General features: G+C 36.8%; 5 protein-coding genes across 5 annotated transcripts; 2 read left to right on the top strand and 3 right to left on the bottom strand.

Annotated features, from left to right (window-relative positions):
* The first annotated feature begins 691 nt into the window (after positions 1–691).
* On the top strand, positions 692–5,387 carry SOCG_04508 (telomere length regulator protein Rif1). The gene is made up of 2 exons (XM_013162254.1): positions 692–3,688; positions 3,737–5,387. Exons 1-2 carry the CDS (start codon positions 845–847, stop codon positions 4,994–4,996), a joined length of 4,104 nt encoding a protein of 1,367 aa, XP_013017708.1. The 5' UTR covers positions 692–844; the 3' UTR covers positions 4,997–5,387.
* SOCG_04507 (CAMK/CAMKL/PASK protein kinase Ppk6) lies at positions 5,005–7,715 on the bottom strand. Its single transcript, XM_013162253.1, has 3 exons — positions 7,539–7,715; positions 7,443–7,491; positions 5,005–7,396 (listed from the first exon to the last, which is right to left on the bottom strand). Exons 1-3 carry the CDS (start codon positions 7,546–7,548, stop codon positions 5,122–5,124), a joined length of 2,334 nt encoding a protein of 777 aa, XP_013017707.1. The 5' UTR covers positions 7,549–7,715; the 3' UTR covers positions 5,005–5,121.
* Positions 7,716–7,839: 124 nt separating this feature from the next.
* SOCG_04506 (electron transfer flavoprotein beta subunit) lies at positions 7,840–9,530 on the bottom strand. The gene is made up of 2 exons (XM_013162252.1): positions 9,092–9,530; positions 7,840–9,007 (listed from the first exon to the last, which is right to left on the bottom strand). The coding sequence occupies exons 1-2, from the start codon at positions 9,200–9,202 to the stop codon at positions 8,354–8,356; spliced, it is 765 nt and encodes a 254-aa protein (XP_013017706.1). The 5' UTR covers positions 9,203–9,530; the 3' UTR covers positions 7,840–8,353.
* Positions 9,468–11,758, bottom strand: SOCG_04505 (tRNA 2'-O-methyltransferase Trm13). Its single transcript, XM_013162251.1, has 3 exons — positions 10,541–11,758; positions 10,455–10,491; positions 9,468–10,396 (listed from the first exon to the last, which is right to left on the bottom strand). The coding sequence occupies exons 1-3, from the start codon at positions 10,870–10,872 to the stop codon at positions 9,647–9,649; spliced, it is 1,119 nt and encodes a 372-aa protein (XP_013017705.1). The 5' UTR covers positions 10,873–11,758; the 3' UTR covers positions 9,468–9,646.
* SOCG_04504 (nucleoporin Nup132) lies at positions 10,984–15,289 on the top strand. Its single transcript, XM_013162250.1, has 3 exons — positions 10,984–11,827; positions 11,883–12,520; positions 12,561–15,289. Exons 1-3 carry the CDS (start codon positions 11,644–11,646, stop codon positions 15,225–15,227), a joined length of 3,489 nt encoding a protein of 1,162 aa, XP_013017704.1. The 5' UTR covers positions 10,984–11,643; the 3' UTR covers positions 15,228–15,289.
* The last annotated feature ends 68 nt before the right edge of the window (positions 15,290–15,357 follow it).

Genomic DNA, 15,357 nt, shown 5'->3' with positions numbered 1-15,357 from the left:
AAGAAGAAATATGTAAAACTGTTACAAATCTGGTATTAAATTTGAGTGTCCTCTTGTCTATTTTTTTTTTTCATTCAGAGATGTTTGAAGAGTGTATATACTACAGCAATTCTCTTTCAAATTTTCAAATATCCATGCTACAGTTGGATAAGTCATAGGTCGGATTAAATAAATTCACTTAAATTATAGGTTATGTAAGAGTTACTTTAATAGAAACTGAGCTCTATTGCTTAATAGCTAACGCTTACTATATTGAGCTTCGCAGTATTCCGACTTTGAGACTCTTTAAACTGTAAAAGTATTGAGAAATACCCTTCTTCAATAGAATTTATAGATATGACAAGCCTTTAAAAGCCATTGAAATTCACCTACTATTGAGCATAAAGTCGAATAAGTGCTATTCTCCCTCAGAAAATGACAATGAGTTCCAAGAAATGAATTTAATCTTTTTGTGAAATTCAAGATTCCATGAAATTATTTATTTTGATCCTTTTATCCACTTTAGGACTTCTAAATATATCACCTTGCTTTTTCAACTAGGTAAATGTAAACAAAAGCCTGGATGTAAACAAGCAAAAACAACAATAAAGTGAAAATTCAGAACTACGAAACCAGACTTACTCCAATCGATTTTTCTAAACTTCTTCTATGTCAAAATAAACTCTTCCTCATTACCGACCACGTCGGACTAGTTTCCTAAAAATTGTGTTTACTTTTTTCAGTAGAGGGGTGCTGCAAAAAAGTTGCTCACTACCACATCTGTAAATAAAGCACAGTCTGTGCTGCTCTGGTCAATTTGAATTCATGAAATTGGAATGTATTTGAATTTTTAACTGATGTTGCGATGAGAAAAGACAATGCTGTGAAGGAGTCCCAAAAGGTGCATGATGATGATCATTCAACACCAAATGGAAAACACGTGAATCCAAGTGATCCTACTTTGAATTTGACGCGCAAAAAGAAGGTAGTGTTTAATAATGAACTTGAAACCTCTTCTGGAGGAAGCCGACCTTCGTATGGAACTCCTAAACGCGGTATTTTGAAAACTTCTACTGCACTTTCTCGTTTAAAACAAACAGATGAATCTAATGATCAGAAAAATGGATTCACAAATGAAGCAAATGACACTTTTGATGACATTCAGTCTTGGTTTCGATCTGGTATTGAGGATCTTGAACATGTAGAACGCCCTATACGTATTGAAATCTATTCCAAGCTATCATCATTTTTGAAGACATATACACCAAATTTACCAGAAGATCCTATATTCCTTCTCTTAAATCAACTTTGTTCGTTTTTGTTAGCTGATAGAAGTGCCTGCTTAGACACTGGAAAACCAGATTTCCACTTGAATTGTCAAGCAAATAAGTTACTTAGCGTCCTTCTTTGGCATCCAACAATTTCTTCACACATCCAATCTGATACTGCTAGTGTTTTTATTGAGCAATCGCTCCAAATTTTAGAATCTTCTCAACTAACGAAAGCATTAGCCGCCCAACATTTGCATCTTTTATCTTGTCAAAAATGCCCTTCAGGCATTCCCCCTTTATGCGACCGTATTATAACTGTTTGTCTTACTCTTCCTTTTCCGTCCTTGGTAGTTGGTCAAGAGCGCCTAGCTGTACTAAACAAGGTATTGAGTCAATGCCCAAAAGCATTTGCTCAAAGAGTCACCGACTGGGCTCCTTATCTTTTAGCTTGCCTCATGGATGCTTCTAAACCCATACGTGAAAAAGCGTTATTGCTGGCATTAGATTTGAGTAAATATTTGTATCATGATAAACTTATAGCTCGTTCAATACTTTCAAGCTTTCATACTGAAATTGGAGGTACTACCTTTATTTACTTAATTTCTAATCATTTTGAGCGATTAGTAATTGAAGAAGATGATGGAGTATATGTAGCTCATGCCTGGGCTGCTGTAATTTCAATTTTGGGTGGTGCACGCATATCCTCATGGGAGTACTTCAACGCCTGGTTGAAGATTATTCAACTTTGTTTCAACAGTGCGAACCCCTTAACTAAATGCGCGGCTCAAACATCTTGGATACGACTCATTCACGAATTTTCTCTCTCAGAAACTCTTGTGCAGGCGAATAAGCGTCTGACGCTTTTGTCTCAGCCTATTGCAATAGTTTTGAGTACCCGCAATCTTCCTACAGTGAAAAGTGCTGCAATGAGCACATTAACCGCTCTCATTTATGCTTGTTTAAGGCCTGGAATATCAAGTCCGATGCTCTCGCTCCTTTGGGATGCAGTGGTCATTAAAATTATTGAAAGGTCTGCGCTGAAAAGCGAGCAAACAATGCCTGAAGCCGCTGATATACTTATTGCATTATTTGACGCTTCATCGAACAACTTTTGGAGGAATGATCGCCTTGTACAGCGTGAACTGATTGATACCAAGGAATTACCTAAACTCAACCCAAATTGGGTGCGTTCAAATTGTCAAAAAACCGTTGAGCCAATTAATTCATTAATGTTGTTGGCTAGGCCAAACTACAGTATAAAACAGAACCAAGGCCGTAAACAAGGCAAGGGAATAAGCTATGAACATAGTTTCGTCCTTTGGACTACATTCGTTAAATGCTTGTCTAGCGCAGGTCAGAAGGAAATAAAGAGATCAGCTGATACAGCTAAGGCTATTTACTGTATTTGTACGTCCTTACGCAATTTCTTGTACGCAAAACGATTACGAAAAGACGAGGTATACATTGAAAGACTTACTCGTTATGCTTCCTTGGTTCGTTCTGCTGTCGAAGCTTATGATATACAACTTTTCGTTGAAAATTCCTACATCGTTTTAAAGAATGAACTGCTACTAATGGATCCCTCTTTGCATGGTAACCAGGAATCCATATGTCCGTTAGTATATTTATTGCGTTCGATGGCAAAGCTGACGGATGGAACAATGTTTTCAATTTTACATGCTGCCTATAGTAGTATTTTGTCGCTATTAGACGAAAGTAACTTAAGTCTTGCCGTAAAACTTCGTTTGTATTGGGATTGTGTATCTCCTCTTTCAGGGAATGATAGCTTGATACTCGCGAGGGTTTTAGTTTCCCATGAGGTTTCTCGGTCTGCCTGCGAGGCCTTTTTAATAGAAGTGAAAAACAAGCAAAAGAGAAGTACCCCCTTTGAAGAATTTTTGCGAAACGAACATTTAAATGTTTTGAAACTCTTGAATTGGAACGTCAAGTATTGCAGTATAAGTGATGCTGACAGTGTTGGAAATCTACTAATTCACTATGGTATTGCGGTTTCCAATCTCTATGGACAAGATAAAGTTTTAATATCGGTGATCGAGCCGTTTATTCGCATATTAAATGAAGGTCTAAGTTTTGAATCTAGCAAGATTTTCTCGTTTGCGATGGCTATAATGAAAGTTCCGTTCTTGTCATTTTTAGCTGAGAATGATCAGGCATTGTTTGATTCTGTTGATTTTGAAAAGCACCGAAACAGTTATTTTAAACTAATCAATATGTATAATACGTTGCTCGTAAAAGCTTATGATTCTGACCAAATGGATTTGAAGTGCTTGTTCATTGAAGCAATATCAAACTACATGAAAAATATCCCGAAAAACTTATGTTTACACACTGTTTTTGGGCTAGTTGATGGCCTTTCTCGTTGGTTTTATATGGAAAACATCGATAACTCTTTAAGAAGCAGTTCGATTTATAACATGGTATGTCGTTATCAAATTTATTCGCTTTAACTTTTCTAACCTCATTAGTGTATCGAATTTTGCCAACTCGTACTTAAACTTATCATTGAAGCTGAGAAAAATCCAAGTGAATTGATAGATAAACTTTCTCCTTTAATTACTATCGGACTTAAAAGCAAAGCTGCCGATGTTGTAGTGTCGTTTATTTATTTTTGGAACCAAACTTTGGGGTCCTTCGAATCTGAAGAATATCCCATTGAATTACAGAAGACAATAATAGAATTGTCGCATGACCATTATATCCGTTTGCCTTTCTCACCATCTTTTTCCGAATTTGAAAAATTGACTACAGAACAAAACTTAGAACCTGATAACGGAACCAAGGAAGGGAATAATGATAATAACTCGAGCGTAGCTTCTACGTCAAATAGGAAAGAGAGCGGTTCCAAGAAAAAGAACAAGAAGAACAGCTCTAATAAGAGAAAAGAGAACAAGTCATCAGAAACGAATGTAGGGGAAACCAGCAAACCGTCTGACATAGAACAAAATTTAATGGAGAGTTCATCCATGCCTCAAGATAGTGCTTATGATTCCAACATGGCATCGAATGCCGCAGCTGTACAATTGGTGAATCCTTCTACCAAGAATTATACCGGTGAAATTGGCAAAAGTTTTCATGAAGATCATAGGAAAGTGAATACCACTGAAGATGTACAAGGCGATAACGTGGATATAAGATTTGACGATAGCGAGCATATCGACGTTGCTGGCAATGTTGATTCAAATGTTTCTACCGTAAACGAGCCTCCCGCGATCATAGATGAGTTCATTGACTCATCCAATGTAAATACACCTGATATAAACATTGAAGAATTTTCCCTTGAGAGAAATCCTCCAACGGATATTACTAATGATTTTAATTCCAGTCATGAAAGTAACCTTCTACGAAGAAGTAATTCAAGGATTGAAGACGTCGCTTTGCCCAATCAAGTAGCATCCGTTGAGCCGCAGACAGCCAAAGCAAAAAAAAGAGTTTTTGTTAATGAAGAACCCGAATCTGAGGCATCCGCCTCAAAAGAGAATAGTAAGAAACGGTTTACTAGTCTCCTGGCGGAAGGTGCTGACGGGGAGGTTGACCCCACTGTTGGCGTAACGAATTTGATTTCTTCTCTAGGCGAATCATCGACACCGTCAAATGCTGTTCATGTTTTGTCTGAAGCGACTACTCAAATAGAGGAATCTATTCATGGGATGAGATCGGAAGATGTTATTTGCTTGGGAGACATTTTGGGTCGATTACAAAAAGCTATACTGTCAAGAATTAACTAGGGAAAGTTTGAGTTCACAAATCAACAAAGGTTTATTTTTATTTTTTTTTGATCATAAAACAAATTTATTAATGGGTTTCATAGTGGCATTTAATACATAATATTTATAACAACAATGGACTAGTTTTAGAGAGTTAAAGGCACAGGTACATGGGAGGACTTGATCGTTCTAACATCGTCAAACCAAACATGTTGTAAAACATCTTCAACAGTTATACGGGCTTGAACATCTCGGTCAAGCATTCGATAGATAAGATCAACACATTCCTTCGACATCTCGAAGGGAATCCTCAACTCACCGTCTAATATTTCCTCAATATTGTAAAACGGGTTCTCGCGGTAAACGATTGTGTAAAGTAAAATACCCAAAGCCCAAACATCCTGTTCTTTACCCATATATTTTTCTCCTTTCAACAACTCAGGAGCAGCGAAACCCACAGTTCCCCGAAAAGTATCGAAGGGTCCTTTTCGAGTGAGACTTGAGCTTCCAAAATCGATTAGCCTCGCAACTCCTGATTGTTCTAAAATTATATTTTCGTCCTTAATATCCCTATGTACTATATCAAAAGTATGCAAATGACCAATAGCTAAAGCGATTTGATAGAAAATGGCTTTACACTCGTTTTCCGATATTGAAGGTCTTACTTCAATATAATCAAATAGATCAATTCCTGGCATTTGCGGTTCTGTTATCAAATAATAATTATCGTTATCCTCAAAAAAAGATATCATCTTTACAATATTCGGATGTGGATTAGTTTTTAAAAAATTCAAAATGCTTATTTCCATAGGTACTGTTCCAAGCTCCTTATCTCGCATCCAGGAATCCAACAATATCCGGGACTTATTAATAGATTTCAAAATTACCTCATGCTCTTTATGGCATTTATAGCTAGCCAGCTTTACTTGCCCATACGCTCCGATTCCTAATTCCTTCACAGTATTATACATAGATATTTTTTGCGGAATATTTTCCCATATCCCATCACATTGAAATGAAACTTCATCACTTGTTTCTTCGGGACCTCCTAGATCGTTTGTATCCTCAGACTTAACAGCCTTTTCCAATAATTCAGCCGAACGCTTTGAGCTTATATAATTAGAAGCACGATTATCTACAGAATCAAAAATAAGCCACACACCAAAAGCCGGTTCTGTCGGATAGTCAGATGCAGGAGAAACAGATATAATTTGGCAGTCCACCCTAATGCGATGACCATCAGCATGAACTAGCTCTGGACGATCACCAATAGAAGAATTATATGACTTTGTGCGATAATATGCATGCCTAACATGTAATTCCGAAACAACTCTTCCGGGGTCTAAGAAATGACTGTCCAGCAATAAGTCCAGTATTTCATTAAAATCTGGAAAGATCATAGAAATGTCCCGTGTCAGTAAATCGCCGAACCCAAGCATGGATTCAAAAATAGCTTCATTTAAAGACACAATTTTCCGATTCCTGTTTATAAAAAGTAATCCCGCCGCATAATGAAATATAGTATATTGATAAGTATTTCCAGAAAGCGGGAATATCATGCTTGGACAAACTAATCCCGTTGACATACGAGTACCCATATACAAACGCTCTTCCCAAGTCTTTGGTAACTGAGAAGGTAGAATATCCAAGGTGAGTGGTTCACCGGTTTTCATATCAATTACAATGTCTTTATTAGAGAGATGAAATTCGATAAACGACTCTTCAACAAATTCGATAATCCATATTAATTTACCCGCCTTTTCTTTCACCCAGAAGTCCATAACACGTATACCGTCAACAGTTTTAACAGGAAATATGTCTCCACAAAATAATACGCGTTCATTTTCATTGTCAATTGGAAAAGAACTCATCAAGGAAGATAAATAGGAAGAGAAAGCTTTGGGAAATATATCAAAAATTTTATGCCGATTTAACTTTGAGCCACCTAAGCCGAAGAGCAAGCAGAAATAATCATTCGCGGACCAAACACTAAATGTGGTGTTATTTGTTGTAGCAATAGCTTGCAAAGGTCCATTTACAGCTGACGATGTATGCTGTTTACCTGGAACGGGAACATAATATATATCACCCAGTGATCGCCGCTTTTTTGGGAGGGACGAGAAAGGAGATCTATCCTGTTCATCACCCAAAGCTTTTGTACTAATAGTATAGTTTCCAAATAGTTCTTCCCCAGTCCGACGCATCTCTGTTTCAGGGAGTGACTCCGAGGAATTAATGGTATTCGAGTCTAACGGAAGATACCCGTTCATTCCTCCACGGATGATTAAAGGACTGTAAGAAAATGAGTATCTAGAAACGCTAGAGAAGGTTAAGAGTTTTAACCTCATGATCGGTGTCAAGCCATTTTCTTTCTTTGGAAATAAGGAACTTGGTGATCGATTAGGACGACCATCAAAGGACCTGTAACTCATTAGTAACTATTAAATATGTTGAGTATAAATCTTACCTGGATCGTGAACGCTGAAGCTGGTTTCTGGTTATATGTTTGAAGACGTCTTATAAAATTAGTAATTCTACTCCGCCAAGTTTACACCATGCTTACCTTGAGACATCTAAAACAAGTATCCTCTCTAAGAAGGCAAAAAACTCACGATAATCGTGATTTTGTGTCAGCTATCACAGTAATTGAAAATTAATCCGTTTTGAAGCTACAAGGGATATAAATACTAAAATAATTAAATAGTAATTAAAAAAAGGGAAATAATAATGAAGAAATCAAACAAATTTGAGGGTAATTGGATGATTCAACTTGGCTGTATGTAGGTGTTAATAGTAAGTACGTAAAAGATAAAATGACAAAATCATTGAGATTACATATGGAATCCTTTCCACATCAGATATAATAGGCGACTTTGCCAGTAATGAAATCTTTTTAATTTTATTTATTAGCTTTTTCATTTTTCAAAGAAAAAACAGATACAAAATTGGTGGTATGCTCACTGTACAAACGAAAGCTAAATATTCCCAGCAAAAAACAAGGACTACGAAACTGATCTTGCTAAAGAAAAAATAAACCAAAAGACTCACATCTTGCAAAAGAGACAAAAGAAGATCAAAACGAAGGACGGTCAAAAAGATGATACATAAGTTAGATAGAGAAGCAATAAATCAATTACCTATTAAATATCATTTCGAATTAAGGAGAAGATTGATCGCGTCTGCGTAACTTTCGTTTGTAGCAATGCCTTGAACGGAATGTTCCAAAGTATATATTCATGGCAAAGTAAAAGGATGTCGACGTAATTGAGCAACATAGTATTAAGAAAAATGGTAAATAGAGGAAACATATGTGGCTAACAAAAAAAAAGACGAATCAAAAAAATCGATCGTTAAGGAACCATCTTCTCAAAACTTACATTACAAAGCTTTCAGTTCCTTCAAGGTTTTGACAAATTCGTCAACATTCTTCACCATGATATTTTGACGCTTAGAAACCGGCTCTTCCACAGAAAGAGTTTGTAATCTATTCTTAATGGCGACACCAAGTTCTTCTGGGGTCGACTTTCCAAGGGGTGCTTTTCTGGCTTTCATCACCTTAGCCAGATTGGCAAATCTTGGGACGTTTAAGCGGAGATCTGTGGTAATAACAGCAGGCAATGGACTAGAAAGTGTTTCCGCACCGCCGTCAATTTCTCTCGTGACGATAACATTCTCACCCTCAAATGCGACCTTACTAGCACTAGTAAATTGGGGCCAGCCAAGCATAGCAGCGAGCATTCCTCCTGTTTGATGAGCATCGTCGTCAATTGCTTGCTTTCCAAGTATTACGAGATTACTTTTTTCCTTTTCAACCGTAGCTTTCAGCAACTTGGCTACGGAAAGGGGCTCAAGCTCTTTATCCCCTACATCAATTAAAGATGCTCTTTGTATTCCTTTCGCTAAGCTTTGACGAAGAATTTGCTCCGATGCGCTTGGACCTGCTGTCACCACAAGAGTGTCTTCAACTCGGTCTTTATGAGCTTCCTTGATGCGAATCGCTTCTTCAACGGCAATATCACAAAATGGATTAATCTATTCCCTCAAGTTAATTTCTTAAAGTCTTTTCATTCTTCCAATCTCTCCCAAACACTTCTTGTTTCAACTAGGGGCACTTACACTCATCTTTTGACCGGTCAAATCAACACCAGTTTTAGCTGGGTTAATACGAGGCTTTAGCATGTAATCTAAGGTTCTTTTTACTCCAACTAATACACGTAGTTTCGACATCTTTTCGATTCTTGGTACTGTCTCTAGAGGTAGGTATGTTGGAGATGGATCGTTAGGAAGAAGACGAAAGTTGCTTCCTCACATCTATTGAACTTGACTTATCTACGAAATTACAATAAAGCAAAAAGACTAATGATCAAATTAATCAATAGTTGCCGTGATCCTTTACCCAATCCTTATTATCCGTTCAAGACGATATTGAGTATGAATTCTTCAATATTCCATTTCTTTTGACAAGAGTCAACTATTGATTTTATTTCATGAATCTCCATTTTCTTCTTCTTTTCCGTATATTTCAAATTTAATTACCAACTCATAGTGTTTCAATTCAAAGAACAATGATATATTTCGTTTGAATAACATGTGTTGCTTTCGGTTAATCAAAACTAAACAAACACAAAAAAGACACCAACCTCCCTTATTTTAATTCTATTTGCATTTTTTTTACTTATTTTTTGCCAAAAGAGCGACATTCTCCAATGTAACATCTGGATTCACATAGTATACAAGGCGCGCGTTGTAACCCATTTGCTCACATTCAATCTTTCGAAGAGTATTAATGATATGTTTACATTTTAATCCTATTTGAACACGCTCCTCATGCGTCAAGCCGCTGTAATGGGTGTCAGCACCACCTGAAGCATGCATGCGTTCTCGAAGACTATTTATACCCCAACCTGTCATCTGACGGAGTACTTGAAAGGCTTTGACTCCGTGAATTCCCCATTTTTCTAATTGATTACGAGAATAGGAAGATAGAGCTTCCCATCGGCAGTGATGATGACAGCATAAAGCAATTAAAACAGCATTAGGAGGAGCCTTCCTTATACAATTCAACGTAAGGTCTGTAGCAGCACCACACAAATGCTTGGAGTACACAAACTGCGGTTTCTGAATCCCGGTGTTACTTTCTACTTTCTGATCCACGAAGTACTGAATTTTGAAATCTTTAATATCAATTTTACAGCGAATCACTTCAGGAATTGACCATCCATTAGTTTCAGAGTCTTTAATTATCCTTGAGTCGTGCTTTAGTCTGTTGGAATCCCGGTCAATCAGAATATAGACATTACGATTGGGCCGACAGTGATGCACATAACGAGACAGCTCACCACGGCCCGCCCCAAATTCGAAATAAACGCTTTCCGGAGACTCAAAGAATGATGACTTTTCCATATGACCTAATAAAGAAGCCTCGAAGAATAAAGTTAGTTGAGGAACCAACGCTACTTTCAGAGAAAGCACTACTTACCTGTTGAACAGCATGCTTCTTATTTCCGCACTCATTCCTAGTGAAGTTAGCACTTGTAATTACAAATCTATTTCTACAGAACTTACCATCTAGTATGCATTATAGGATGAAAAAGTACTTCAGTATCAGGGGAGGGAAGGACATTACCAACACGCATGAACAGTTCAATCCACGAATGAATTTCCTCTTTTGGAAGCTGAGAGAGTTCGAACTGGTATTGCTTCGAGTCATCATCAACAGGTTCCACGTTCAGATCCTGACAATAGTACGGATCCGTTCTTTGAATAGGTCGTGCATTGCATCGTTTTAAATGATAATTCATTCGATGTCTCGCGATAGTGTGTTTGGGATCAAGAGGGCAAGGTATTTGTTCCAAATCTTCTTCTGTAAAATCCTTTTGTTTCGTTTTGAACCCCATTTTGTTGTTGTTGTTTTTTTTTTTTTTTTTTTAACTTTTTAAATATCTAAAAAAGAAAGAAGTAAAAGTAGAGAGCAACAACAAAATCTAGTCTAAGAACTCAGATACTTTGTTTTTTCCCTGATTCGTGTTGAGCTTCCAATACCCTTAATATATATGTATAGTAAATTTCAAAAATCCGATCAAGTATTATTTAGGTATAACTAGGTATAACTATAAGACGCGTATCCTTCCCTGAAATACTTTTATCAAATTTAGTGTGTTTTGGAGGAGAATACTTTCTCGTGCTTTTGCTTCAAAACAAACCCTTTTTTTTTCATTTATATATTCACATTAAGAATAATAAATTAATGAGCATAAAAGCAGTTTTACCTGTATGAATAATGTTGCTAAAGTCTCACAAGCAGGCGAATCTTAATATTGGATTACATCCAACAGTTAAGTGCTATTAGCAAGTAGAAGAACAGATTTGAATTAGAACTATGTTATAGCTATTTCATAAGACTTGCCGTTACACTTTTTTGAGAGGATGCACTAACAGCAACTTTTATCTTCCCGATATTGAAGACATTATTTATTTAACACTTTAGTTTATTCTCTTTCTAAACTCATAGAGTAAATTAAGAAAGAGGTATTAGGTCCGACGAGCTATTTGGAAGACTTCATCCTAACGCGTCAAACTCTCCTCAGACCCAATTTACCTTGCTTTTCATAGAATTTTGTTTTCAACGGGTTCTATACTCACGTAAGAACATTGTTTTTTTTTAAACAATGAGTACAGTCCTCGGAAAACGAAAGAATGTAAATTCGTCTGCTTCTGAACAGTCAAAGCGCATTTCTGTTGAAACAAGACCATATGAGAACAGTATTACATTCTTGCATCCAGATTGGTTGAAGGGAGATTACTTTCATGTTTTTCCTCTCTTAAAAAGATTACATTCTGATATTTCTAATGGTAAGTACGGGTAAACAAATTGTGCATTAGAACATTTGCAATTAACAGACAATAGATCTTTCCTTAACTGGAACTTGTTATCCAGAACTGGGATATGTATTACTAAACTCTAAAAGAGCTTGCTATGTGTTTAGTTACCAGCATTCCCAGACCTTAAAAGATCCTCCTACAATTACTTTTCCTTTGCCTGAAGAAAGTGACGCTAATGCTCCTCAGCCTAATCCATTAACAGCGATTGTTTCTTCAGACATCCCAGACAGAGATCCAGGGCTTTTAATTTTGATGCCCGTGAGTGGACGTATTGCTTATTGGACTTGTATAGGAAATGCTCTCGCTCAACCCATAGTGAAACCTCAGGGAATGGAAAGTCAACTGAAGTTATCAAATAATGAGCATTGCTTACGATTATATTGTGCAAATCCTTTTCTGTACATTGTATCCACAAATTATGGTCGACTTTTGTCCATCAGTCTGCGTGACTCCTCTGGTATACCAAAAATCTGTTTAAATACAGTGGCCTCTCATGGTGGATTAATATCAAAATGTTTTGAAAAGTTGAAATTAAAAAATCCTTTTGCTTCTCATGCTGTTTCTATCATGTCACCACCTCTTTCGTCCCCCTTCCGACACCTGTTATATGTGACTGATTCTTCAGGTTCAGTGGATATTTACGATTTGAAGGGCGAACTTAATGTAAGTTATTTGAATAAGGATATATTACTAACAGAGTTAGCACGTACGAGTTGATCTTGCCCCTATGTTTTTGAAGGTTATAGAAGAAGCCGAAATGGTTCCTGAAGATTTCCAAATTGTCGACTCTGCAATTACGTCTCAAGATGGCGATTCAATAACCTTTCTTTGCTCTTGGAAACGTAGTTTAGAACACAAGTATATTCTTTATACGTGTGATTTTTCCAATATAGCAAATCCTCATTTAATGTTTGTCCATTCCTTAGGCTATACTTCCTCGAAGAAACAACAGGTTAAAATTCAGTATGCTTCCTTTGGACCGTGTTTCATTCTTGTGTCCCCCAGTGCCGTAATAATTTTAAATACCCGCATGAATTATGATTATAACACAATGTATTGTTTTCGGGAGGATATTATTCGGTTCAATTCTAACGTTTCCGGCGAAATTATAACATCTGGATGCAAACAACTCTTATCAGGTCTGAGATCGCCACGCACTGATCCCAAGATTTCTTGTTTAGTTGTGACAAATAAAGCTGGTGTTACTGAAATTCAAATTCAAAGCGATGCTCAACAATTAGATGCTGTCGAATCCTTGAAAAAGAAAATTGAAGAAGCAGTTTTTTACGGCTATGTTTATGAGAACCCACTCGATTTCAGTTGGAAAACAGTTCCCAAGTTGAAGGTTTCTGAAATTGAAAGACTAATTTACGTAATTGGAAAAGAAATTTTGACATCTGCTTCTTCTCACTTACCTCCTGTCCTGCCTTCATTAATACAGCATTTGGATTTAAGATTAATCTATTTGAACAATTTAGTTCGCTATGTTCAAGAAATTCCCTATGATATAAGCGATGAATTACTGTTTTCTTTGCGTATTTTAGGTGAAAAGTGCAATGCAGCAAGGTCCCTTTGGACAACTATAGATTTAGAGATGAGCACGGCGAGTCGTTCGCTAATCTTTCAAAGAATCATATTTAAGCTGGGCAAGGAAACCCAGCTGAATCAATCTGTTCGAAATTGGTTCATGCGCAATATCGGTAGCATAGAGCAACTTATAATGCAAGCTCATAATTTTTGTGTTGATTCCGCAGCAAGAGTTCAAGAACTTCCAGTCGAAGTCATGAATGTTATTTTAGAGTCGAACGAGATTATTCTGGCCATTTTATCGTCGGCGTTAAGTTATCGTGTTGATACTCAAGGAATTTATGATATAAGCGCTGGATCTTTTGAAAAGAAAGTACCCTGGACTTCTACGCCAGATGTTTTAACAGCTCTTACTCGGCAGTTTGAGCTCACAAAGTCTGCTTTATTTCAATTCCAGCAAGGTGAGAGAGATTGTGGAACAGAGTTGCCGTCGAAAGACAAGGATGTTATTAAAAATGCTTTATTGAACATGCAGGTCCAACTGGTTGTTTTGACTGAAGTATGTTTTAATGCTTATGCTGAAAGACTCAGTTGGTTAAGAGAAAACGAAGGCGATGGAATCCTTGAAAAGGAGTTGGAAGAAGCTTTTGCGGTGAATAGAAAATTTTGGATTCAAACTTTATTTGATATCGGTCAGGGCAAAAATGCCTTGCGTGTTGCTGAGAAATATCGGGACTACCGGTCAGTTGTAGAATTGTGCTATCAATTTTTTACTAAAAAAGAACTTGATAAGCAAATCGAGGGATATCTTTTAAAGTTTGGTCAAGAATTTGCTTTTATCTTGTATGATTTTTACGTTGAAAAAGGAATGTCGGTGGAACTATTGAACAATGATAAACACGAATCAAATTTTCTTACAGAATACTTCAACTATAGAGGCTATAATGAAGTATCATGGATGCACGATATGCGAAAAAAAAATTACGAGCTTGCCTCACATAGATTATTGCAATTGGCTAACAAAAAACAAAATATGATTGAAAAGAAAGAAATCGAGCTATCTCTAGGGAAGATCTTTTTATATGCAAATCCAAAGGGACCGGCAAAATCCAAGGATCTTGTCTTGATAGAACAAAAGTTAGAACAGATCCACATCCAAAAGATGATTGAAAAAACGATTATGCCGGTCGTCCGTCGCCTTCAATTACAAGGGAAAAAATATCAACTGGTGGAAGCCACCATTGAGGAAATAACAGATGGTAAGCCTATTCCTGTCCTCGCTCGACAAGTCATGCACCGAGTTATCAAATGCTTGATTGATCACCAAGTAGTACCAGTTACAGAATTGATGGAATATCTTAGTTTTTCCTTGTATAGAAAGAAGGAACTTCAAGTGGAAGATATGACTGATTATTATTTCGCCTTGCGTTTATTACTAACTACAAGGCTGACTGACGAAGCGAAAAGGTTTTTTGAAGATACGATTTGGCGAAGGGCCGTTCTAAATGATAAGTGGTCTCAAATTTTAGATACCAAAGACAAGAACGATGCAGTCATAGAAGCCGAAGTGAGAATGACCGCCTTGTATCAAACATTACGCTTAACGACGATAAATGGCTTATTTCAAGAAGGGTTGACAAAGCCTACATCTCTTTTATCCTTTGCTTTTGACAAAAACAATTATGGTAGCATCGCCATGATTTACTCACCTGCAAAGTTTGGAGATACACAGGAAGTAATCAAAGTATTACATCGTGAAAGCCATCTTTTGAAACATTACTTAGAAAAAACAACCCTGAACAGTTGGTTCGTTAGCATGTCTCTTACATGTGATGGTTTTTAAAAAGGATTTGGGGAATACCTTCTTGTACCAATTGTCTACGAGATTTCATTTAATAACACTTATAAATATTATGTTCAAGGTTGTTGTTTTATCATTAACATATTCATCTAATTATGGATATCGTTTACTT

The sequence above is a fragment of the Schizosaccharomyces octosporus genome (genome assembly GCF_000150505.1).
Source record: "Schizosaccharomyces octosporus yFS286 unplaced genomic scaffold supercont6.1, whole genome shotgun sequence".
NCBI lineage: Eukaryota > Fungi > Ascomycota > Schizosaccharomycetes > Schizosaccharomycetales > Schizosaccharomycetaceae > Schizosaccharomyces > Schizosaccharomyces octosporus.
This window is presented reverse-complemented; position numbering and strand designations above follow the sequence as displayed.